The sequence below is a fragment of the Epinephelus lanceolatus genome, chromosome 8, assembly GCF_041903045.1.
Source record: "Epinephelus lanceolatus isolate andai-2023 chromosome 8, ASM4190304v1, whole genome shotgun sequence".
Classification (NCBI taxonomy): domain Eukaryota; kingdom Metazoa; phylum Chordata; class Actinopteri; order Perciformes; family Serranidae; genus Epinephelus; species Epinephelus lanceolatus.
The window spans coordinates 16,268,266-16,294,783 of record NC_135741.1 but is presented as its reverse complement, the minus strand read 5'-3'; the positions used below and the strand labels follow the sequence as shown (position 1 = coordinate 16,294,783).

Here is a 26,518-nt window from a genome sequence, read left to right as displayed (position 1 = left end):
TGTATTTCTCTCCCTCACGGACAAACTGAATTACTAAGCCCCTATCCTTAACACCTTCTGAATTCACCTGTCTTCGTTTCCCTTCGATGCCTGCAGCTAAACATTTCAACACCTGATTATGTCGCCATGTATATCGGCCTTGTGACAAGCTAACTTTACAGCCTGACAAAATATGCTTTAAAGTTGCGGTACGTGAACACAATGGGCATGATGGGTCCTCATTTACCCACAGTTTTAGGTTCTGGGGGGTTGGTAAGACATCGTATGTAGCCCCTACCAGGAATCTAATATGATTCTCCTCCATACTCCACAGGTCCCTCCAACTAAGCGTCCTCTTCTCTACACTTTCCCAATTCAACCACTGTCCCTGTTTAGCCTGGGCCACTACCTTTGCACCCCTTACTATCTCTTCCTGTCTGCGTATCTGTTCTACAACCAGCTTTCTTTTATCTTTGAGGCCTGCTGTATTCCATACCGGTTTACCTGAGCCAAGCCCCAGGCCTCCCCAGCCAAACTGAACATTACCTACAATCTCTGCATGTCTAAGAGCTGTCTCTGCCTCCTGAACTGCCGATCTTGGGTTCCACTTCCTCCCCTTGGTTGGATTTGGAACCACACTCCTAACTACCACGTCCTTACTCCCAGATAACAAGAGCTCTGTCCTGACCTTGGTACATTTAAATTCCTCTGTTAAACTAGATACTGGCAGCTGAAGTATCCCTTTTCCATACAATGCAACACTACCTAGGCACCTAGGAGCGCCCAGCCACTTCCTAATGTAGGAGCTAACCGACCTTTCAATTCTCTCCACAACAGATATTGGAATTTCATAAATTGACAGTGGCCACATTAACCTAGGATATAGCCCAAATTGCAAACACCACAACTTCAACTTTCCTGGAAGTTCTGATTTATCTATTCTATCCAATCCTTCAGCCACATCTTTTCTAAATTTCACCACCTGTTCCTTATCATTCAACTCTACATTGTACAACCTACCTAAGGTCAGAAGCATTTACAGCCAGTTTAGATGTGGTGACACCAATGGGAGCAGTGTGGCACAAACTAAGCAGACAATTTGGCAAAAAAAAATTGGTGTTGGGTAGCAGTACAACAAAGGATTGGCCCCAAAAACATAGGAAAAGAACCCAAATATGTTGAATCTTGCTGAACATGGTCTACTAAACCCATGATGGTATACTTTTGATGTGATGCAGGAGAGTATTAGGACCAATAAAAACTATGAAACATTACAATTACCATTGCTCCTAGGTTGGGGCCATTTTGGGGTCAGATTGACTGGACTACAGTGCGCATCATCTTTTGCCCATGTATTGCTCTCTGACATATTACCACTGTTGGTGCTGCTTGTTTCTGCCTGTGAGTTTGTGTACATTCTGGGAAGATTGTAAAACTGAATTGCCCTTCTGGGGTGAATAAAGTTGTCTGAACTGAATTAAACCTACCCTTGTGTATGGAAAAATCTGCTGCTTACAAAGTATATGTGCTGTGATTGGCATTTCAATAGCTGTATCAATACTGTGACAGAGTGCTGCAGCTCAGCTAGCTAATTATGTAACCATAATATCACAGATATTGTATACAGGCCTCTAGTGCCTCAGCTCCACCACCAGATGGCAACAGCTCTGTATATCTCCCAGGCTGTCTGAAGTATTTATTAAAGCAGAAATGTTGATGGTGTTTATCTGTTTGCTGTTGTTCCATTTGAAACCAGTGAAAGCAGCAGCTATTAAAAATAAACCATGTTATGCAACGTCACATATTATTATGTTTAGATGTTTATATAGATTATGTTTGTTATGTGTTTGTTATGTATTGCATTACATGATAATCACTCATGTTTATCACTCTGCACCTTTGCATTCTCCCTCATTACAGGATGGGAGCACTTCTCCTCCTCTGTGCTCTCCAGCAGATGGTCAGTGCAGCGTGCACCCACAGGGCACAAGTTGTTCACGTCGTGCAGCAGCTTGGCAGGCAGCTGGGAGGAGTCTAGACGGAAGCACCTCAGCTGGAGCTCCGGGGCCCACGGTGTGGCTCCTCTGACTTTTTCAGTGGCTTTAAGTACTACCAGGCCAGGTCAGTGTGTTTGTTAGGAGGGAAGACAACATCAGCACCATCTGGATGCTTCACAAATACATAAGGGTGAGCATATTTAATCTGTGGGAGATGTTTGCTGATATTTGTTGAAGCAAACACAAATCTGCTGTTCTAAGACAAATAACAGATGTGAGAGTCTGATATGTCATCTAGCTCCAGTATCTCAGGCTTCTTAGTAAACTTGTGCTCCCCTCAGGACTCAGAGGGGTCTCTGCAGCAGGGTCAGTTACTTATGAGTCATCTGTGGGCAGAGAGTGTGCCAGTGCTGATGGCTGACCAGTCCCTCCTCTAATGGATAACAGGAGGATAAGCACACCAAGGTATCATATCAGTGAAAAAAGCAAATTGGAAATGCTGAGCTTATCAGAGGAATTTTGAACATATTCTTGGGTGATATGGCTGTGTGCACTGAGGCACTGCCTGCAGTCAGGAATGTGTTCTGCTTATTGTTAACATCATTCGGAGGTTTGATATTCGCTGTGCAGAATGATGTATGTGCAGGTTGTCACCAGAAGGACGGCTTCTAGATGCTCAACCTAAATCTTTGTTTAAGATGTCACGACTTTGTGACATTACAACTAATTTGTTTGTGGGTCCTCCTGTGCACAAACACTCAGAATGGGCTTTTCAGTGAAACAGAATAAATGTGGGAATTTTATGTTTAAAAGTTACGCACAATAACCACTTGGTTGTGGTTATGAATTGATGTAGATCCCCTCATCATCTCATATATTAAAGAAACCTCAGTGACATTGTGTTGGAGAAGTTGTGAAAAAATTGGGGATCACATGCATATTTTTTGGGGACTTCCCAATAATTCAGAGATTGTGGGCAAAAACTGACAAAATTATGACCCATTAATATTTTTGTTAGGAGTTATACCTACAGAAATATATAGCACAGATCAGAGATACTGAGGATACTCACAAGGAAATGATAATGGTGAACTGGAAAGATGCAAAACTACCAACTATTATCCAGTGGATGCAGAGACTCAGAGTGGTGTACACGATGGAACGAATCAGCCTGCAACTGAAAATGGAAACTTCTACACAAAGGTGGACTCAAGTTCTGGGGATCTAATTGAATAATGGAATATCACTCAAAATGCCATTGTTGTGTTTCTCTGTCACTTTACTTGCTCTGTTGTAAACGCAGAAAAGAATTGATGCAGATGTTTTGGCTTAAAATGCCTGGTTTGGTCGCTACAAATATGGCTGCAAATGACCTGACGCATTTTTAAAACGTGGGGGGTGGGTTTCAAACCAGCAACCCTCTTGCTGTGGGGCGACAATGCTAACCTCTGGCAACCAGCCGGATGCCATTCATAATAATAACAATACGCTAGTACAGCTGATGTGTATGTCTTGAATTCCAACATATTTTTGTGTAAAAATGTCCAAAAAAATTCACTATTATAACTATTATAAAACAAAAGGTATTTAGTAAGGCCCAATCCCAATACTAGCTAGCTAGCTAGCTAACCAGCTAACATTACAAGGCAGCATAGTTATACTAGCTGGCGTGTTATCGTGATGTGAAGAATTCGACAATTTTGCAGAACAGGACAGATGACAGATGCCAGATAGTGCGAGCTAGCTAGCTTGCTAACAAGCGACGATGGTAACGTTAGCTAGCTGGCTAGCTTTCTGTCAACTCCAATCTAGACATCGTGAATAGCAATAAAAAAAAATTGTTATACCATTCTCTACACAAATACACAGTTATTCAAAAACGGTTTTACAAAAGTTCCATGTTTATTTGCTAAATTATACGTACATGTATGAACTTTTTTCCCTGTCCCTTGCTCGGTAGCCATGGCGACGTCTACCCCTCGCTGGCAAGTCAGCATCTGAAATCCCTCGCTCCGAAGGGCTAGTTTCATTCCCACTACCCCTCGTTATGCCCCCTACCCCTACACGCAAAAATGAACTGGGACACCCCTACCCCTCACGGGAACATGCAAATCTAGGGGTAGGGCCAAGGGGTGGGGGGTGAATTTGCTAAAAAGAGGAAAACAACCATTAGTATTTTTTTTCCACATAGTTGATTAGTTTATACAGATTTAAAAGAGAAACTCTCTCAGCTGTTGCCAATATTAACAGTTTTCTCCCAGGTAGGTTGTCTCATGACCAGTGTTACGGCTGTAAGTTCTCTATGCTGCCATCCCTTTTCCCTCTGTTGTAAATCTGCCTAGGTGCTGCATTGCTTAAAGAGGTGCACCTGGCATGGAGGAGGTGCTTAAGGGCTCCTTTGCCAACAGCAGAGGAGAGAGGCCTCTGGTGTGGGGACTGCTTGTCCTGCTGCCTCTCTGCCTGGGATTTTGCGTTGTCTGTTTGTTTTATTTGTTTGAGTGTTTTAAGGTGTCTTATCTAGTTATTTTGGGTCAGTGGAGGAGTTTTGTTCGTCCCATAGGGCCACCCAAGGGTGGGGCATAACAAATGGGGGCACGTCCGGGATAGAACATTTGTGAGGTGAAGTAAATGTAAGTTTTTGTGTGTATCTTGTGGCCTTTGAGTGTAGAGGTCATCTCTTTTGTTAAATTATTTGTGGTTTTTGCGCTATGTTTAGTAGGCCCTAGTTGATTATTTCAGTTTTGAGCAGCCTGACTAGGTTGTCACCAGGCAGGTTTAAAGATCTTACCACTTTGTTATTTTGCCTTTGTTATTTTTGGTGGTAAATTACAGTTGGCTACTTCTTTGGTTTTCGGTTATGCACTGAGTTCAGCGTTTTAAAGCTGCCTCGAGCTCGGCAGTTCACTGAAGACTAGCTAGGTTAGTTAGCTGTCTTGGTAGGCAGGTCAGGGTTGGGGTGCCTTAACAGCTTGCTTCCTAGTTTTGTTGCACTTTGCATTTGATTGTGCTTTCTTTTTGTTTGAGATAACTAGTTTTTGTTTTTTCTTTCACTTTCTTCAACTTGTCTAAAAAAAAAAAAAAAAAAAAAAAAAAAAAACAGGACCTGAGCTAAGATCTAGTGGGACGTTGTAATGCTGTCACCGGATGGCTGATGCAGTATAAAGCAATAAAACTGTACAAATAATGTCTCAATGGAGTCTCTGAGCACCTCTCCAAATTTTCTGAGATATTGTTCAATGTGGTAGAAATATCACAGGAGAATAATAAACCTGAGTGATTAAGGAACTATGGTTAGAGATGAATGTGCCTAATAAAGTCAACTTGTCTATTCTGTGTCAGGAATTAGAAAGTGCAATATAAAGTGCTCCTGTCATACAGTCAGCATTTGAATGAAAGGTAAATCAGATTTTATTTCCTGCACTTTATGAGCCAGAACATTGTTTGCTGCTTCATTTCACCTCATGGAGTGAACTCAAGAGAAATGGTTCACATTCACATCTCACCTACTTTCAGGAATCTACAGCTTTTGGTTTAAAGTGAGGACTAAATAAACATATAATATAGGTCCTGTAAAATCACAACTGTGGGTCTTAAGTACAAGTTATTAGCAATATCATAAAAATTAATCAATACAATCACTATTAAGACCACAGTATTTACTAATGATAATCACTAGCTGTTCAAAAGGTGAGTACCACACACTATACAACTATAAAAATACATTTCTGGTAAGCAATACAATCACAAGTCAAAAATACCAATCATTATACTTGAGGTGGGGATACATCTTAATTCTAAAGACCTTACAGCTTCGTTAATATCATTTCATTGACAGAACACCTAATATACACTGCGATTGTCACTACTTCCTGTATAAGCTAACATGCAGGTGAGTGGGGATTATGTAGGTTAAACATGAAGCTTCTTTAGTCAGACAACAGACTTCCAAAGGACTTCCTCAAACTGTGGATGGTCTCAGCATTCATTGTGTCCTCACTGGCAGTGTGGAGAAGAGATGTGTCTCTCAGACCAGCTGGAAGACAAGAGAATTGTGACTTTGTATGTGCGAAGGGTGTCAGGATATTACAGAGCCACTAAAGTCCCAAAAGGTGGTGTTTTAAAAATCTTGTTTACACAACGTATAATCTTGTGGCAACAAGTTATTTTTTGTGTGTACAAGTTAATTATCTTATGGGAACAAATTGAGCATAGTGTTAGTTCAGGCAGGACCTGATGTCAAGCTCAGCTCACATCCCAGCTACATCAGCTGATCTCAAACAGCCCAATCAACTGATGGAACAGCTGATTGATGAAGGGAGTCAGCTGATAGATCACATGATTCCTTTCTATGCAACCAACTGGGGAATCTCATTCAGGGCGCACTATTTTAACTGCTCTGCAACCTGCCTCCACCCCAGCTCCTCCTTTTAATGCTGTGTCTGACTTATCAATGTCATTTCTGTTTGAAATGATGCTGCTCTGTTCTGGTCCTGGGGGGGTCTTTGCTGCTGCTCTCCATGTAGGCGCATGGAAGGGCAGGGAGGTTTGCTCTCTCTGCCTCAGGCTTACCTCGTTTGCATGTGGAAGGGCAGAGAGGTTGTGTTCTCTCTGCCTTAGGCTTTCCACGTAGGCACACAGAAGGGCAGAGAGGTGTAGTCTCTCTGCCTCAGGCTATCTGTGTTTGCAAGTGTAAGGGCAGAGGTGAGCTCTCTCTGCTTTAAAGTTTTCCACGTAAGCGTGTGGAAGGGCAGAGAGGTGTTGTGGCTCCACCTTAGGCTTACCTCATAGGTGGGTGGAAGAGGCTTTCTGCATATGTCTCAGAGAGGCAGAGGGGCCCCTGAACAGAGCCATACCGCCAAATATTATACTGCAAATGGAAATAAAGTTTTCATTGACTGAAGTTAACTGTGTTGAAAGAATAAATGATTATCATAGAGGAACAAATTATTATTTTATGGGAACACGTTACTATCTTTTGAGCACAATTTAATGATCTTGTTGGAACAAGTTGTTATCTTGTGTGCACACAATAATTATCTTGCATGAACAATAAAATGGGCTAATATTTTCCCACAAGATAATTAACGTGAGTGCAGAGTACCAAAAAAAATTCACCTTTCAGGACTTTAGGGGCTCTGCAGGATATATACTCAGTGTTCACTGTATTGACACCTGGATTAACATCCTTTGCAGGAGATTTAAGGGTCGACTTTGGCACAGGCCTTTGTAAAAGAAATCTTTGGGAGTTCTCCTGGGCCCCTTTAAATTTAGCACAAGAGCTAATTATGATATTTATGTATTTAACTAAGAAGAATGATAAATGAAAGATAAGATGTGATGTTAGTATGTTAATATGTAGTTTTGCATGTTCTCACAGATGTATTAATTAACTGATCTGACACAAATACACTAATCCCACATTGTTAACGTGTAAGACAGACACCATAAAATTAAGGCACAAACAAAGCAGAGGGAATACATTATCACAGTACAGATATTGCTTCATGCATTGGAAGGAATGTAATGTGTATATGTGGTATGGCCTCCTCACTTCATTGTATATTTGATAAGGCCTGTACCACTGTAGAGCATACAAGTTACTCACAACATGACGCATATGAGGACACAGACCAAACATATATTGCAAAGGAAGCTTTATTGCCAGTGACAGAGGGGAAATATCCAGAATGGAATCTTTTCCACATTATATTGTACTCTGATCGTGATTTTAAACAGTCCAACACCGGAGTTAAAGTACATATTTACTATCAAGTCACCACGGCCCTTAATAGTTACAGTCCTGCAGGTCTGAAGATATAAGTTTCACCTCAACACAATGGCCAAATAAACACATCCAGTTAGATTTGATCAAATATTCCACCACGACCACTGAACCAAGGTCTAACCATGCAGTGGGGGTTTGGTACCTCTGCACGTTCCTCCCTTGGAAATCAACGCCATGGCATATTTCCTATTGAACAGAACAACACACCCATAAAGCCTCAGGCATGGCTTTCACAAGGACACGCTCACAGATACAATGGCACTTTATACAACTTGGAAAAGAAATTGCACACAGAGCTTGCTGAACATATTTCATACTATAGTAACAAATAAGTTGTTGGAAAAACGGTACAGATTTCTTTTTACAGTTGATTTGGTTGCTTTTTAGCTGTTTCACCATTTAGGGTATTAGATATATGAAATGGCCTCCACAAAAAAAAAGCCGCCGGACACCAACCAAGTGATTGTGACAGCTGTGTAAAAAGGTTTTGAAACGATACATACATTGATGACTATAGCTTTTGGAATTAATTCAATGGAAGATCTGATTTCAAAAAATTAATACAATATTGATTAAGAAGAAAAAACAAAGATCTACATTGCACTTTCCATCAACTCGCAGGAAGAGTGTTAAATCTTTGAATGGCAGTAACACGGGCACGAGTCCACACTAAACCTCAGAGCACTTGCATTGTTGTCATGGCAACAACACCATGATAGCCAATATCCAGTGTGAGGGGAGCGGAGGGGAAGGGGGGGCATTATATCTGGCATTACACGGCAGATCAGACATTATACACGGCTTCATTATCAGCCGTGATGTCTGCCTCCACACAACCGAAAAAGACGACGATTCGAATACAGCATCAGTTCACTGGCGTGTGATTCACAACAGGCAATTTGGAAAACATAAGTATTGTCTCGGAGCGCTGTTCTCTGGTGAAATTACACACTCCATGTGACACACTGCAGTATTAACAGTCCCCTCACTGGTATTTACATTGTGGGTTACTGGAGTGCAAAGACTGTTTCAAAGTAAATTATTCATTCTTTGGTTCAAAATTATATAAATATATTTAAGATGTGTGTGCAGACACCCACACAACATCCTACATGATAAAATCTTTAATAAATCTTTGACTAATTTTTAATATTTATTATGTGTCCATCTATTAGTTTCCTAAAATCACTCTAAATACTCTCTGACATTGTGACAATATAGATGAAAAGATGAACTCTAAGAAAGGCCTCATACTGTATGTCTCTATTGTGTGTGTATGCACACTGTTGTAATGCATGTTTGGTTATGAATACATGTATCCTTGTAGTAACTTTGATAATATGCATTTCTTATGACACATTCACAATGCATGAATCACAGGGAACACAGCTCGGGCAAAACAGCGATGTCACGTGAACATCCTGCTTGATCAGACATTAATAACTGACTTGCACCTTCCTTTGTATCAGTCATGCAAAACAAAAATAAATATCTATTAGTATAAGTATGAAAATAATCACCACTACAGCCATACACACTCACGTACTGTATACATATTGAGATATACACAAACTTCAAACTGCACGATAGTCCACAGTTTGAACAATATCTAAAGGTACACACCAAAATAGGAAACAGAAAAAGGAGGGGGAGGGGGCAAATCAAAGATCCATAGCTGGGTCGAACGGGTAGCACAGAGCAGCACTGAACTCAGTGTAGGCACAATCTGCTTTTTACATCATCAACAACAGCCCCAAAGGAAAAAAACCACAGCTACTGAAACATATGTGACCTATACAAGCACACAAATCAACAGGTCAACAAGTAGACAGTACATTTTGACACTGCATAGAGTTAAAAACACAGTCCAGGCCAGCACTCAGCTGCACCGAGCCTCCGTCACCAAGATCTGATTCTACCTATCAGATACCACACACACACGTCTGCGCTTGTGTTCAGCTAAGGTACGTTGTTGTTATCTTGACTCTGAGACTTCCACACTTTCCCCCTGGGTGACTCAGTTGGCCTGGACTGGTTTTGGACCCACTGCAACGCCATTACAGTCGAGAATGTACTGCAGACAACCTTGAGGCGGGCGCCCGGCACTGTTTTTAGTGGGTTCACCGACAAGCTCTCCCTTCTGGCCAGTTCCCTGTAAAAGACAGAAACAACTTACTCATCCAGCAACAACTGTGATGGCTGTCCTGTAGTGACATCTAAATATAGCTAGATTATCTGAGAGTAAATTAAAGGAGAACTCCGGTACTTTTTTTACTTGGACATATTTTCCCACGTGCTCCTATCTAAGAGACTTGTGGGAACAACAGTTTTTGAAAGTGGTCAAGTATTGAGACAGAGTGCTGCAGCTGGCAGCTGTGAAACAGACTTCAGTGTAACCAGTGGATGCAGGTGCACCCTGTTAATTTACGCCCATTAAAAGTGCTTGTTTTGTAATTAGCAGGTTCAGACTGTTATTATGACTCTCCTACAACATTATGGAAAGGACACTACAGACTAATTAAATGTTTTTCTGTACCTTTCGCTCATTCTGTTCTGTTTTGCGTCTTACTTAAGGAGAAGTCTTTTTCTGAAATCCCGCAAAACTTTTCACATTGTTAACATTGTTAACATTGTCACAACTAAAAATTAAGCCATGACATTGAAAATCTTTTAGATAAGAGTAAGGGGCTGTGTCCACCATTTTAGGCCAGTATATTTTCTTATTAATGCACTGAAATGGAAGCACAGTGTATTTAGGCTGTGCTACAAATGCTAGCAGCACTCAGCGCAGAATTTATGCCTAAAGCCTCGTTGCGCTGCTGGTTGGGATTTTTTTTCTGAGCGCTGAAAGGTGAAATATGTCCAACTCTTGGGTAAAAACGCCACGCTTGTCCCTGTCACTTCAGCCATTAAATCACAGTGGAGGAGGGACAAATACTGCAGGGACACCAGCACATGTACAGGTGCTGAACAACAACAGTGGGGGAGAAATCTGTTTATATATTGTATATATGTTACGTTTCCTCTCATGAACCCACACAGACCAGCAGGTCCGTCTTCTCTCCGTGCGTACGTCAGCTTTCCCCTCATTCAAAGCAAGTACTCACCCTTGTGCTGACATGTTTACTTTAGTGGATATTCGGTATCATAGTAAACAGATGCAACCAAAGAATCTCAGCTGAAAAAACGTTGCACCTCCACAGAGCTCTAAAACATCCCACCTGGGTGTTTCCTGAGGAGCGCCTGGCATTTTCAACTGGGAGTTTTTCTTCTGGCAACAAGTTACCTCTCGTGAGATTTCAAAATGAGACTTTTCGTTACGAGACTTGGACATACAAAAACCCGGACCAGCGAAAGACACAGAAAAAAAGCCCTAATTTCTTGGTCGTGTGTTTCAGTTATGTTTGAAGACTCTCCAAACTCTCTGGTGCAACTGCATCCACTGGTTACAGTAGTAGTCTGTTGCAAAATACTGAACCAGTTTCCAAGTTGATGTTCCCCTGAGTCACTGAGACACAAAAACGTGAGATAATGGGGTCCAGGTTCAAAAATACCAGAGTTCCCCTTTAATAATACTAAACTAACTAAACTAACACAAGCCCCCTGTGTCTGATGTGCCCGTGTGTCACTTTACCTGGGATGGCTGTATGGTGGTGGGTCTCTGGGGAGCGTTAGCTTCGTTCTCTGCTGCCTGGTTCATTTTTGCCAGCACCATGTCAGCGATAAGCTGCCTGTCCTCGGCCTGGTGCTCACCCACCAGGGGCATGGCAGAGCCCACCACCTGTGCCACGTGGAGGATGGTTGTAGCAGAGAGACAGTGAGAGAGAGAGGGGAGGATTTCAGCACATATGTCACATTCATTTTGGCTGATGTACTGAAATACTTGACCTGAAGGAAAAGGTTTTAGTATGCTCCAGAAATATCATTGTAAGCTCTCAAACCGGATTATCCTAGACTCCTACCTCGGTGATGAAATCTCTGCCATCTTTCCCATGGATAGCTTTGACTGCACAAATTTCCAGACCCCCGAAAATCTCTGAGCAGGTGTCAACCCACAGCTTGTACCTGAACACAACAATCGATCACTGGCAACATAAATGAGACGCAGCAGTCTTCTTATAGGGATGCACCAATTTATCAGCCGATCAGCCAGTATTGGCCAATGTTTCGTCTGCTGTGTCACGTCAATTTTGTGCTGACTAAATGTCGCGTTGGTTATTTGCAGTTGGACTTGGACAGCAGCAGCTAGCACACCCAGCTGCTGATTCAGAGAAGAAGCCACTGACTGGACCCGACTCTAGCATGACGTATGAGGGCACGTGCCCTTTGCGTTTGTGGCTTGGTTTCACATTTGCTTTCACTCAGCGACTGTTCAGCTCTGCGTCTTACATCTTGGATGAGAGAAATACTATAGACTGAGCTGCAACAAGGCAAATATGCTTATCTTTGGAAGACAAACCATGCCTCTTACTGAGAAACAGGATATAAGATACTGTCTTTTTATCAGTAATATCTGTCGAGGAGGCTATGATGATGCTACCCACTGTACGTTTGTTTAATGGAAGCACCACGATGTTTTATTCTGTATGAAAAACACAGGAGGTGAAAGACAGCCCCATTTATGTTTATTTTTGTAAAATATTTTATTCCATTTGTGATCCCTTTTACATTTACACTTTATACATTTCTGTTTATGTTTTTATGTTTAAGTACAGCATTCCTCTCATAGAGTAGGTAGTTGTACAGCAGACTAAAAAGGCTGTTAAAGGAGTTATTTTTCAGAAAAATCTTTTTCATGTGAAAGACGGTAATGTTTGTCACGATGGCCACCATAGCTCTCCTACACGTTTGGCACACGGAGAGAAGTTTCAGTTCTGACGCCTCACAGATAGATGCCACTAAATCCTACACACTAGCCTTTAAAGGTTGTTTTTAATAATTTGTATGAATAAATAACACAGAAACTTAATAAACAACAAAAAACAACGGTATCAGCTATCAACCAATTGGTGCATCCTTATCTTATCATCACAACTGATAACAACAAACAGGTTAACACACCCAGAGCTGTTGGCTAATTATTCACATGTAACAGAATTCATTAACCTTTGGTAAACTAAGATTTGCTGCATCATTATGATATGTTTGTCTTTGCATTGGAGCGTAGGACTCACCTATCAGTCATGGCCACCTGCTCAAGCATAGCTGAGCCAGTATTGGTCTTCCAGTTACCAGATATAGATGTCCTCCTGCAGGGTGTGGAGCACACGCATTACAGCGGTTTTCTTTCTCGTTCACGCGTATAGACGAAGTAAGAAAAGTGTAACTGTACGTACATGTAGGCTTTGTAGTCAGTGCCGATCTTCTGGATTCTGATGTCGTACTTGGAGTCGATGAGAGGTTCTGTGGTGGTGTATGTCTGGGTGAGAGCCACAACGCTGGCTATGTCCTGGAACTTACTGTGATTGTCCACCTTCACCTGTACACAAACACAGACACAGACACGAGAGAACTGAGCAACACACCCAGGATTTAAAAAGGCATCTGGCACTTTTTAATTAACCTTTATTTAACCAGAAAATCCTCTTGAGATTAAACATCTCTTTTTCAAGAGTGTCCTGGCCAAGAGAGACAGCAACATAAGTTACAGACAACATAGAACAAATATACTGAATAAAAATGTACAGCTCTAAAACAAGCAATGTAAAACACAAAATAAGATTACTACTAAAAAGCCAAAAGTATGTTAATATATACTAGAAATGTGGCTGAATAAGTGCAGATGAATGCAAAACCCAGCTAAGACACACTGTGACATTTGCATATAGAAGATTGTGTACAAAAAGCCTGCAACAGTGCTTTGACTAGAGTTCTCAATTTGAACCCGAGCCCGAGCCCGAGCCGAATAAGCCCGACGGTTCGGGTCAGTTTGGGTTAAGTTAATTGGGGCGGGCTGAGTCGGGCTTGGACAGCGGAGAGAGAGAAAAGAAAAAAAAAAGTGTATCTGTCAGAAAAGCGCACTGTGTGATGGTGTGACAGCAGCACTAACACACAATGCTGCTGTCCATGGTTCTCACTTCTGAGCAGCCTGTGAGGAAGAAAATATGCATGTCTGTTAAGATTATTCCACATCCATTCATTATTCAATGTTATGTTGTTGATATTTGAAGGTTATAGTCACCATTTTTAATAAAGTGAGTTGAAGTTGAAGTAGTGTCTGCTGTGTGTGTGTGTGTGTGTGTGTGTATAAGGGGGATGATAATAGGGCTATAATAATTAAGCAAGAAGAATATGCTAATTATAAAAATAAAGAATGCTGAACTCCGTTCTGATGAAAAAAATAATAATACTAAAACAAGATACGCTGCTGTGAAGTGTGAGCGAAGTTCAGTCAGTCAGTCAGAGTTCAGGTGCAGGAAAAGTGTTGAGAGCAGCTGCGGCTCATTAAATGCAGCGACGCAGTGCTACATGATGCGCAATGGTTGCTCTCCCCCACGCTGACGTTGAAGCCTGTCTGTCTGGTAATATTATTTTGGGACATGAATGATTGGTTGACTTTAAGTGATTAAAGATACTGCATTTGAGCCAGGGAAGCCAGACTACTGAGGCGCACAGGGGGAGCATCATTTTTTCTCCCTTCCATTTAAAAAAAAACCAAAAAAAAAAACAACTCAGGTTCAGTCAGGCTCGGACCCAGTGATGTATGTGATGATGTCGGGCTGGGCCGGTTTCGGGCTTCAAGTCCCTCGAGTCATTTCAGTTTCGGGTTGAATTTTTGGGCTTGTTGAGAACTCTAGCTGTGACACAGCTAAGAGGAACCAATGAGTGCAACTTTAAATCCTTCTGTAGAAGACTCCACATATATTTTCCTAGTAAACAATGCATAGATTCACACTTTCCCTCTCAATCGTCACATATGACCCATTAGAAGTGTGTGGCGCATTTATCTGCAGAGACTCTGCCCTCTGCCTGTACTTTTTTACTTTCTTCTGCTGTGTTTGGTGTGTTACTGGGCACCACACGCAGGTGAGGTTGGGACTTTCTACCAAGGTAGCAACAGGCGCAACCAGGAGCGAGAGCAGCACGCATTCGAGAGGAAGCTACAGAGGGACAAAGCCCATTTATTTATTCAAAAACGAGTGTGAATCTGGGGATGGCTTCCACTTTCGCTGGCAATACTGTTTACAAACAGTAACCAACAATTCCTGTGTAGATACTTTAAATTGTCTCTGTACTATGTAAGAAATGTAGACAAACACCCTTTTTTTAAATGTAGGAGAACCTGCTAAAAATAGGTGAAAGACTCCTTTCACATTGCCGACATGCCTGTTTTTTTCCGTTTGCTTTGTTTTGCTGGTGTGTCACGTTCAACATCACAGATGCGGAAAACATGCATGGAGGCCACTGAAAACATCACGGTGGCCACTTCTTTTTTAAATCTGTTACTTATTCCGTCTCTTTAAAACTTGTCAAAACTTGTGCCAACTTTAAATGATGTTCAAGTGTTGCTTGGATGGAAATGGATGGTATTTTGTGGCCGTGCATCTCTGTATCCCGCTGGACAGGGGGCTAAAATGAGTGCGTCCAGCCGGCTGCCGTATTTCCATCACTGCGAACTGAAGCCGATCGGAGCTGGAGCCGATAATTACCCCTGACTGCTGCGGGGTCATTTGTCCCGTGAGTGAATGCCGATTGTAATCTCATCCATTAAATACAAACGCCAGATGTTATTGTGTGTTTGTGGGGTTTTTGTGCAGTTGCAAAGACAAATAGACAAACAGCAAAAAAAACCAAGAAGAAAAATCTCTGTACCTTTCCAATACCAGAGTGGGCGTGTCCAATCTTCACAACAACAGGAAACGATGGCATGCTTACCTAAAGTAATAAGCACAGAGTCATTGCCTCATATTCTGCGTCATACTTTCATCGTACATTCAGAAACAAGCAACTGCTGTTTAGTTTAATGTCAAGCACAGGATTTCTCACCATCTCCTTGTAGTTTGGATAAAAGGTCTGCTCAATCAGAGGGAACTTCTCAGCACCCAGCTTCCTGTGGGTGTTGATAAGTTGGGCAAACTGGACACACAGAAAGGCAAATAAATCAGGCGTATTTCATAAATCATTTCCCCAAAGCACACTGCGGTTATATACTTGATCGAACGCGATGCAGACAGAGAATGGATTATTATGGTTCTTTCTCCTGCTGCATTGCTTTACAGTAAAGCTCTCCCCAGCTGCTGAGTGCCTACCACCCATGGCTTGTCACACAGGTTGTAGATGGACTCCAGCGAGTTTATGCATGGGACCCCTCCGTACTGCAGACCGATGATGAGGTTGCGAAAATCTTCATTCTGGGTCATACTGAAGGCATGTTGACGAATGAGGACGAAGTCGGGCTTGAATGACCTGGAAAATAAAATTATGGTGGAGATGTGACAAACTGTGAAGCGTTGATCACAACGTGGATGAGTCAGGCAGTCGCGGCTGTAGATGGATACACAACATTGATTAAAACTGTACTAATTTATGATTTTGGTGGATAAATCTGTCCTCTTGTGTGTGTGTGTGTGTGTGTGTGTGTATGTGTGTGTGTGTGTGTGTGTGTGTGTGTGTGTGTCTCACCTGATAACCTTGGTGCCATTTCTGAGAACCTGCATGTTAACGTTGCAGGTGCCATTAGCATGAGCCACCACGTTGATCTCATTGAATTCAGCCTGAGGAGTCGATGATGAGAGAAGCATATGAGGACACTTAAACTCCTCTACGCTGCTTTACATAAGTACGTACTTAAAATGGCTGGCGGAACGTACCTGCTCCACTTTGATGTCATAATCCCCATGTAGTTTCTTCCCCCGGAATAATTTCGCCCTGGTTAAAACAGAAACAAAGACAACGCATTCACTTTTAGTGTCACAACAGAATAAGGATTCCTCAAACAGAGATCTCCAAGTAATTACCAGTCCGAGAGTAAATCATGGGCAGCACAGAGTAGACAAATGTTCCCTTTCACGCTCTTCATACACAGCCTCTCTAACGCTTCTTCCCCTCAATCTGGCAGCGAGGATAGTGATAAAATATTACGACACTTTCCCAGGCTGCATAACAGCATGCACACAGATGCAATTACACATTTCCCACTGCCTGGTTCACTAGAAATACCATCGAGCAGGGTTAATGAAGGACAAGGCAGGGAGGTAACGTTACTTTTGTGCGCAGTGAATACACAGTTTGAGAAAATGGCTGCACCTTCAATGACTTATGATTCAGCAGTTCTTAAAACAGAGACGCTCTGGCCTTTCTGATGTGAATAAAAACGACACCTGCGGGTCCTTTAATTCTTTTTTTTTTTCCCCTCCTGGATTGGTGGTGAAGTGGAAACCTTTTGCCATGGGATTTAAGATTAAGATGGATCAGTGTCTTGTACACTTGACACCACGCAGAGATGAAAAACCGCAGAAGCCACACAACAATCGTTGGGATTTGATTTCTTGGGCTTTTTCCTATAGTGATTTGCAGGAGTTGGGCCTAACAACATAAGCTTTGGCACTACAAACTATTGGGGTGATCTACTGTAGATCAATACTAATGGTGCCCAAAAATTTCCATCTACTTCCTCAAGCTGCTATGGAGGAGGGTTTATTCTGGTTTCCATTTCCACAGCTTCAATTTTATTCTTACAGCTACAGTTGGTGACTTTTATAAAAATAACTTTGTCATATTTGCTGCAACTGTCACTACATCCACACAGAAGTACATTATACAGATAGACCATGAAAATACATAAGGTCATTCCTCCCACTCCTTATCCCGTTAAAATATTTACTAGAAGCTACTGTGCCTGAAGGGAAACAGCCTATCAAGCTGAGGAGTCTCAAACTCAGCTGTCAATCGTGTCAATCACCGCTTGTGAACTGCTATCAAACTGTTAATCTAGGCAGCGCTGATCAAATACGAATCAAGATTCTGTTGCTATTTCTCTCCTCAAATGTTTTCAGAAACATATTTTAGCATGGGCAGATTATGAGACAATGGGCCCCTGGGCACAGATATGCAGAAGGCCCCACCACCTCTCTCCTACATAGGAGCAAGACACGCAGACTTTGTGGTGGGTTTGGCTATTTGTTTAGTCTTTAGTCATCTTTTTGTGGCTGTGTGTCTCTTTGTGGTTGTTTTGTCTCTCTTGAGATAAATTTGTGTGTAGTTGTGTGTCTTTGAGGTCCTTTGTGTCTCTGAGGTTGTCTTTTGGTTGTTTTGTGTCTCCCTGTAGTCATTTTGTGTCTTTTTGAGGTCATCCAGTGCCTTATTTAAGTCATTTTGTGTGTGTTTTAGGTCATTTATGTCTCCGAGGTAGTCTTTTGGTTGTTTTGTGTCTCCTTATAGTGGTTTTGTGTCTTTTTTGTCATCTAGTGCCTTATTTAGATTATTTTGCGTCTCTTGGAGGTCATTTTGTGTTTTATTGAGGTCCTTTGTGTCTCTGAGGTTGTCTGTTGGTTGTTTGGTGTCTCCTTGTAGCTGTTTTGTGTCTCTTTGAGGTCATTTTGTGTGCCTTTGAGGTCCTTTGTGCCACTGAGTTTGTCTTTTAGTTGTTTTATGTCTCCTTGTAGTCATTTTGTGTCTTTTTGAGGTCATCTAGTGCCTTATTTAGATCATTTTGTGTCTCTTTTAGGTCATTTTGTGTGCCTTTGAGGTCCTTTGTGTCTCTGAGGTAGTCTTTTGGTTGTCTTTTGTCTCCTTGTAGTCATTTGTGTCTTTTTGTTGTCATTTAGTGGCTTATTTAGGTAATTTGGTGTCTCTTTTAGGTCATTTGGTGTTTTATTGAGGTCATTTTGTGTCTTTTTGAGGTCCTTTGTGTCACTGGGTTTGTCTTTTGGTTGCTTTGTGTCTCCTTGTAGTCGTCTTGTGCTTTTTTGAGGTCATCTAGTACCTTATTTAGGTAATTTTTCTGCATCTTTGAGGTAATTTAGAGTCTGTTAATTTTGTGCCTTTTTTTGGTCATTTTATATCTATTCGTGGTTGTTTTGAGTCTCTTTGTCATCATTTTGCATCCCTTTGATTTTTTTTGTTTCTCTGTGTTAATTTTGAGTTAGTTCCTGGTCAGTACGAGATAATTTTGAGTGGCATTTTGCAAGTAAAGGCCAGGCAGCCTCTGACAACGCCATGTATCCATCCATCTGTGTATTTTGATGTACTAATTAATTGTAAAATAAGAAAGTTCGCTACAACCAGAGGGCAGTGCTTCATTTTTACTGTTTCCAATATGGTGGCCGCATCACAAACTTTCTCATTTTACAGCTACACTTAAATTTGTTTCTGAAAACAGTTAAAGAGGGAAATAGGCAATGCAGTTCAATCTCGATTCATATTTGATCAGCGTTGCCAAGTTTGACAGTTTGACTGCAGTTCACGAGTAGTGATTGACATGACTGACGGCTGCATTAGAGACTCCTCGGCTCTGCTTGTTTGTTTTCGTTCACCTCTAGTAATGCCATTAGAAGCGATATGAGGCGGCAGAGGAATATGATTTACTTCACAGATTATCTGCCTCATGTAATATTGTGTGGATTATATAATGACAGTTTCAGCAAATCTGACAAAAATTCATTTTTATTCAAGTCACCGCCTGCAGCTTTAAACTAAAAACCATCTACTGCAGTGTAAAACATATGCAACCGCCTATCCAAATATTATTTGTACAATGTCCATATTTCCGTATTGCTGCGTTGTTATATCTTGACGACACGCTGTGGTTGTGCTCCCTCTTTCCCTTAGTTTGCATCACCCTGCTGTCACGTACCCTGCACTCTGTGCCAATTTTGCGCGGAGGTAAAGCTGAATAATTCATTCTCAGTCTAATTGGGGCATGGGGATCTATTTGGCTGTGGAGAAAAACAAGCATTAAAATATGAATCACTGCTCCTATATATGGGAAAATGAAAAGCCCACTCTGCACTGTGATCAATGTGCTTTGCCAGTACGTACTGTAGACTGAGGCGCTGTTTCCAAAACACAACCCCTAGAAACAACACAAACACGCCTCTGATTCAATTTTGCCATTCAATTTTTTATCTCTGTCAGCATGGGAAGAGATGTGAGGAGGGAGCGTAGCGTTACGTTTGATCTACGCTATATGACATTGCAGATAGGAGCCCAGCTCTGCATACTGAGCATTGAAGCAACACGCTCAAAGCAGACGCCACCCTATAGTATGTTTATCATGATCTCTCAGCACCGGGCATTAATATGCATTAATATTCAGCTCCTCTGGTTAAATTCTAGGCTCTATCTGTGTTACCTGTTCTCTTTGTGTTAGCTCTCATCCAGAGACAAAGGACATTTATGTGACACACAAAAAAGACTCCTGCTTTGCCCTTGACTAACGTACTGGCCTTATAAGTGGAGTTAGTCTCTGGGCACTGTGCCTAACTGCTCACTGAGATGTTCACTTGGAACATTTATTTGTAAGAATCAATATGGGCGCTCTTGACTGGAATAAAAGATGAGAGGAGAAACCAAATAAGACAAAAAAATGATCTTCCTCTTCTGTGATTTCAATAGTAAGTCAACATAGACACTGAAAAATTAAGCCACTTCATTAATGGCTGCAGGTTGTCAGATTGCCAAATTACATATTGCCTTGAAATAATTCTTCATTCAGATGATTCACCCGAGAGCTCGGTTAGCAGGAGTCCGTGCTGAATTTTAATGTCTCATCACTTAGCCTGCTTAACATTCACTCTCACATGTGGGTAATGTTTGAATAAGGTCAAGCTCAAAGTACAAAGCATCCCTGTCCCTGAGTCCAGTTAAATACAGTCCCTTATGTGTCTTTCTAATTTTGCACACTAAGTGACTAAAGTAAAAGAATCTAAGCATCCTCAGATATAGACGAGAAGAAGGAGGCAGTGCAAGTCGGCCATTAGTCTGATAAGTAAGACAGTGGAACATCTGCTCCTCCTGTCACAAGAGTAATTTATAGCACAGTATTCCTGGCACAAAACAAACCTCTCTGAGTGACGGGCATCTACCAAGAAAAAATGCAGGCGGAATGACGAAGGGCTTCTGTCTCTGTATGTGCTGTGACCCTGACAATCAGCATGATTTTATCAGCGCATGTTTTATCCTACAGTCAATTATTCTGCTTAACACAAACTGTTACACAACAGAGCCCTTGTTCAAACACACATCCATAGCTGTGATTTATAGTGAGGACGCTAGGGACATGTCCCCAGATCACTTTTGGAAATGGCTGATTTTGCCCCCAACACTTTTTAAAAGCAGAATTTCTTAAAAATATTTTGAAAAATAGCTTTCACCAAGAAATTTTAGCTAACAAATAAGAATGCCTTAAACATATTTAACGTTATTTAAGAGCCTTACTGCATTACATTCCATTATATTTTGATATTTTGAATTGTAACCTGCTGCTATAGACTGTACAAAATAATAAACGTAGCTACTGTGATGTCAGCCATTGGTTTGTGGATTCCCGTTATGAAGCTTTGAATTTGGCATTTCGGACACCGCCATCTTGATTTTTTGGAGACAGAAGTGACCAAATTTGGACATGAGGGAGGACTATGGAGGAGCAAGGAGTGGATCTGACCTATAGACTGTGGTGACGCCTCGTGAAGAGTCATTCAGGCAAAGTGGCCCGCCTTTAATTACACATTATGTTATGTCTTATCAAAATTTAAACGGTTGAGTTATATGAAAATTCACCTCCTGCACAACGGGGAAATTAACTATAGATGTACCAAGGTGTAAACATGTTTATTTCTGCTTTAAATTTGGGCATTTTAACAATTTAAAATTGGTGTCTGCAAGGATTGACTCACTTTTGGAGCCAGCCTCAAATAGCTGTTTTTTTGGCACTTTAATGTCAGCTTCATTTTTCTGCTCTGAGGTCGCTGCTTGCCTACTGCCTGTATTTTATGTTTTCCTTTACATAAATAAAGACGTTTCCACCATAAGTTGTTGCATGAAAATTCACCAGAATGCAAGAAATTAGGCATTTGACGTTCCTGCATAAAACTCATTCATATGTCTCCGCACCATAGACTGTATAGAAAGATGGACAACAGGACAGCTCCCCAAAAGTGAAGCTCAAACATCTCAATCACCCCCTGGTGGCTGGCTGCAGTACAGGTCATAAAACCTGTCCTCTCCATGTTAGTGGAATTCTGTCATTTAAGGTAGTTCTCTGCTGTATGTTCAAGTGTTCGTTTTTCTGATAAGTTTGGATTTAATTAGTTATTTAATGCTATTAAACTGGGAATTTGACAACATGACTGACAACTGTGTGAGCCAATTGGTGGGCTCTCATTCAGGTGAGCTGCTCACAATTGGTCTGACAGGTGTATGGGCAGGAAACTTCATACTGCACAGACTCTAGCTCCAAATGTTTCACTAGTGCAAGATGGCAGCAGCCGTATCTGTGATATTTTGGCTTCACTTCTGCACAGTGGGGGGAAGTGAGGACTCGTCGTCCATCTTTATATACAGTCTATGGTCCCCACCAATGTTGAAATGAAAACTACGCCCATGGTAGTAGCCTAAACTATGCTCTTTTAATGCACTGTTTTCCCCCAACCCATCATAATTATCCACTCTGACCTCATACTGTCTCTCCATTACATGGCATTAAATTGCATATGTTGAAGACAGTTTAAAAGAATATTTTTCATCTGACCCTTATGTTCTCTCCACTTTTCAACACAACAAAAACATCCCAAACACTATAATATTCCTCATTTGCTGCTGGATATGAGCCCATTTGCAAACACTTTGAATGAGAAAAAATATTTTTATGACTACAGAATCCAGGTAATGGTCAGCAATTTTCCTACAACACCCAGAAGTCATTGTAATTTCCCTGTGTGTGCGTCTGTGTGTGTGAGCGCACGGTATATATATAGATCATCTGGGATTTGACTCGTTTGATCTGAAAAATAGATGTTGATGGCTGAGCCTTCTGCCAGATGCAATTAGTCTGAAGGACTCTTTCCTGATTTCATTCGGCGTGTCTTGGGGCCACCGCTACTCATCACTCTGGCTTTCGTTTGCGGCAGCAGGCAGAAGAAATTCTTAAAAACAGCCCATCACACAATGAGATACGGCACATAAACAAGCCGTCAGACACAAGGTGTGCCAACATTTCGGAGAATATCAGGTATCAGCAAAACCTGCATGAGACATTTCATCTTCTCATAGCTTGCCAACAGCCATATTTTTTATGGTTTTCATCCAGCCGCTGTGAGAGCTGAATACAAAGCATGCAGTGATTTTCACACGTCAGGACTTTTCTGTAGCTTTCTCCTCGTAGTCATTTGGGATATTTGTTTCTTTATGTTATAGGTAATAGTCCGAACAGAGTACCATTACTACAGTATCAGCACTATATACACAGCTACAGGACACAGAACACCGGATGAAGCAGACCTCTATGACACTGAGTAAACCAAGATTGATGTGTACCGCCATGACTTACAACCACTGGGTGAAAGGTCGCATGAAAGCAACCACAACACACCAAACCTAGTGAAAAAAAACATGTAGAGCTCCCCTCTCAGTGATATTGAGCAGCCATGAAAAATAGATGCAGCACTCAGACAGTGGAAGCCTTCTGAATGAAGTATTTTAGCTGATTCTCCCTGGTGGACGTGTGCCAGATATATGAAGCAAGAAACCATTAAGAGCGATACTAATCTGCTGAGCTCATCAACACAGTGGACTAACATTATAATGAGTAAACTGCATATGGCAACAGAAACAATGTCAGAGCAGGAAATCACTAAACGTTTGTTTCACATAGGGAAGGAACTTCTTCATATCGGATATTGTTAAAAAGCGACAGCGAGAGTGATGGAGTGTGAAACATTATCTCAGCCCAACCTACTCAATATTCTCAATTACAACGACCTTTGATGAACGGCATGGTTTTAGTTTAATGTATTAGACTGTGTTCGTCTGCCAAAACTGCAGAGCAGTGTCAGTGTATTGGCACATCCGACTAGAATCTTATTCTTGAACAAGCAGCCTCCTTTCTCCTCATAAGAAATGTGGAACAAGTGAATGCATACGGCTGGCATCCATCCCGCAGACAGCGGTCTGATCTTATTAAAATTGATCAACGCTTCTGTTATATAAATGGCTAGTCCTGCACACACAAACAGGATGATTGGTTACTGCAAGGCCTCCTGAATTAGCCAAGCCGATATCCTAATATTTGTGTGATTCGGTTTGTTTGAAGGGTAACTTCCTCTGGAGATTTGATTAAATGCAGAGGTGAGTGTATCTTCATCAGCGTGAAATGAAATCAGGCAACCGTGGCCATCAGATACAGACGACATATTAACCTTTACGCGACACTCATATATACAACATGAAACCCTGTATAGATGGATCTCAAATGCGATGGCAATCTAGTCTAGTCTCATGGCTCTACTGTTCACAGAAATTAATTAGATATTTTTACTGAGTGAAAATCAGATCCAACAAATACTGGGATTCTCAAAAGAAGAAGGGGGACGTAGATTTAATTCTGATTTTATTTCCATGCCTCAGGAAAGCCCAAGAAGTCCACAGAGAGTCAGCATACCTTCCAGTGTGAAAGCAGCCTCTTTGCACTGTATATTAAGATATCACTTAGATAGAATTGTGCACATTTGAGCAAAATATTATCGAAATCCAATGAAGTCAAATGCAATATCCAAATTGCAGAAGCTGCCATTTTTGACAAAGTTAAAATGCATCACAACATGTCATAAATGAAGCATTGTGGTGCTACAGAGATGATTCAGCCTACAAATCATATCCCAGATGTGAGGAAACATGCTTGTTAGGTACAGACCCCAGAAAAAATGACATCATCATCTTTTTTTAGTGAAAATTAAATGCAAAAATTACCATTTCCATTAAAATCTTGACTCAGTAACTGTCCAATTAATCACAATATGACTTTTCGCACATTGTGCAGCCCTGGTGCAAATACATGGGGCATCCACTATAGTATCCAGCTGCACAGCTCTGGCACACACACTGCTGTGGAAAATATGTTAGCTGTGTAAACAAATGTTCATTATGTGATGACAGAATTACCATATTCTACAGTTGTCGACGAGATATTGGTGTCTACGCAAAATAAGTTTCCCCTAAATCCATGTGCACACTCGTTTAGAGCAGTTTGAATCCGTACCACAGATGACTGACACGGATGCTTGTTTTAAGCTACCTCTGAGTAACATCCCTGAGGACGCTGACTGTCAGTGCAGCGGCTTAAGTGCCTTAACGTAAGCCCGCTCTTAACATTAATGACACAATGGTCCTTTCTCCCAGCAGACGGAGAAATATAGCCATGAGGGTGATGTTATTTAATTTTTCTTGCTTACCTTTCCACTGCAAGCCACTTGTATGATTAACCAAAGGAAGCCAATGCACCACGCGCTGCAGTTAGGTACATGAATCGTTCCCCATGTCAGTGCAGGGCATGTCATGTGATCTCCTATCAGTGGGCAGGGGGAAACCCCATTGATGGAGGGAAAGCACTGCAGTAATAAGACTACTTGCATTTCCCAAATTCTGCACAACCTGTGGAACATCTGTTTTTAACAAATGTCACATTATAAGGCACTACTATCAGTGATTTTAGATAATGGACCTTTTTGTTTTGGCAGGCAGCTGTAATAAAACTGACATGCTATTGTTTCATAAAACCAAATGCAACAGAAAAAAACACATCTCACAACAGAGATAAAACAGAGGACAATAAAAAGCATCTATCTTGGTGTAATGTCACTACTGCTGAGAATCAATGGACCGTATTTGCTTAACTATCGGCTGCCTCTTTGTGTTATCGTAACACTGGCATGCTGTACCATCAATCCACAGCAGCAGTGCCCATTCACATCTGCAGGGTGCATGATGCATATGTTGTTTCAGTGGTTTTTAACCCTTACCTGACTACTACATGGAAAGGAGTCATGTGGAGAGAATGGGCATTAATGTTGAGCAAACAAACAAATCACAGCCCATAAATGATTTTAAAATGAATGATATGACTGTGTAGAGCATTGTCTTACCACTCCTGCTGTGGTTCATCAATCACAAGGAGAATCTTGAACTTCTTGGGTGTCGTGACTTGGGTCTGCTCCACTAGCCCTGCTGAGGCAGCTGTCTGCTTAACAACGTTGGTGATGGAGCTGAAGAAGCCCGCTCCGGAGGACTGAGATGGCTGGGGTTTCCTCTCTGGAGCAGGGGAAGTGGCTGGAGGTGTAGGCCCGGTTGTAGGAGACTTGGCAGGGGTGGTGGAGGCAGGTGGAGGAGGCTGAGCATTGTCAGGCCTCTGGAGGTCTGTCATGTAGCCATTGGGCAGGTTGGAGATGAACGTGCTGTCCGAGAGGCGCCGGCGCAAATAATTCATGGCTGCAGCTGAGAGAAAAGAAGAGTCAACAAGCACCGGGTGTGGAGAATGATTCTGCAGAGGAGCCCCTGTTCTCTGTGCACAGCTGATAATGGCTGAGCTCTCAGTGCAAACTCACAGCGAATGTATTCCCTCCCAGTTCAGCGGAGCATCCTCAGAACTCCCCCTCACTGGCGGTGACGCTACACCCTCCCTCAACCAATCCCATTACTCTGTGCTTTCCTCAACCATTGCAAATGATGCTCCGTCTGTGCCTCTCCTTCCTCCTCTCCTCCTCTCGTCCTCTCCTCTCTCCTCTCTCCACTCTCCCCGGCGTGCCTGCCTTCCCTACCCCTCCCC

The 26,518-nt window shown here is 41.8% G+C and overlaps 1 protein-coding gene across 1 annotated transcript; it reads right to left on the bottom strand.

The window, feature by feature from the left end:
- Positions 1 to 5,366: 5,366 nt before the first annotated feature.
- Positions 5,367 to 26,312, bottom strand: syn2a (synapsin IIa). Its single transcript, XM_033628481.2, has 12 exons — positions 25,839 to 26,312; positions 16,572 to 16,629; positions 16,384 to 16,475; positions 16,011 to 16,167; positions 15,748 to 15,837; positions 15,574 to 15,636; positions 13,098 to 13,240; positions 12,936 to 13,010; positions 11,724 to 11,826; positions 11,396 to 11,542; positions 9,847 to 9,913; positions 5,367 to 6,009 (listed from the first exon to the last, which is right to left on the bottom strand). The coding sequence occupies exons 1-12, from the start codon at positions 26,177 to 26,179 to the stop codon at positions 5,903 to 5,905; spliced, it is 1,443 nt and encodes a 480-aa protein (XP_033484372.1). The 5' UTR covers positions 26,180 to 26,312; the 3' UTR covers positions 5,367 to 5,902.
- Positions 26,313 to 26,518: the final 206 nt, after the last annotated feature.

Excerpts from the sequence above, each read along its gene's own strand:
- syn2a (XM_033628481.2), bottom strand. The coding sequence starts at position 26,179 with ATGAATTATTTGCGCCGGCGCCTCTCGGACAGCACGTTCATCTCCAAC. Across the intron at positions 16,630-25,838 it reads GATGAACCACAGCAGGAGTG|GGCGAAATTATTCCGGGGGA; the intron begins GTAAGACAATGC and ends TGTTTTAACCAG. Across the intron at positions 16,168-16,383 it reads AATGGCACCAAGGTTATCAG|GTCATTCAAGCCCGACTTCG; the intron begins GTGAGACACACA and ends TTTATTTTCCAG.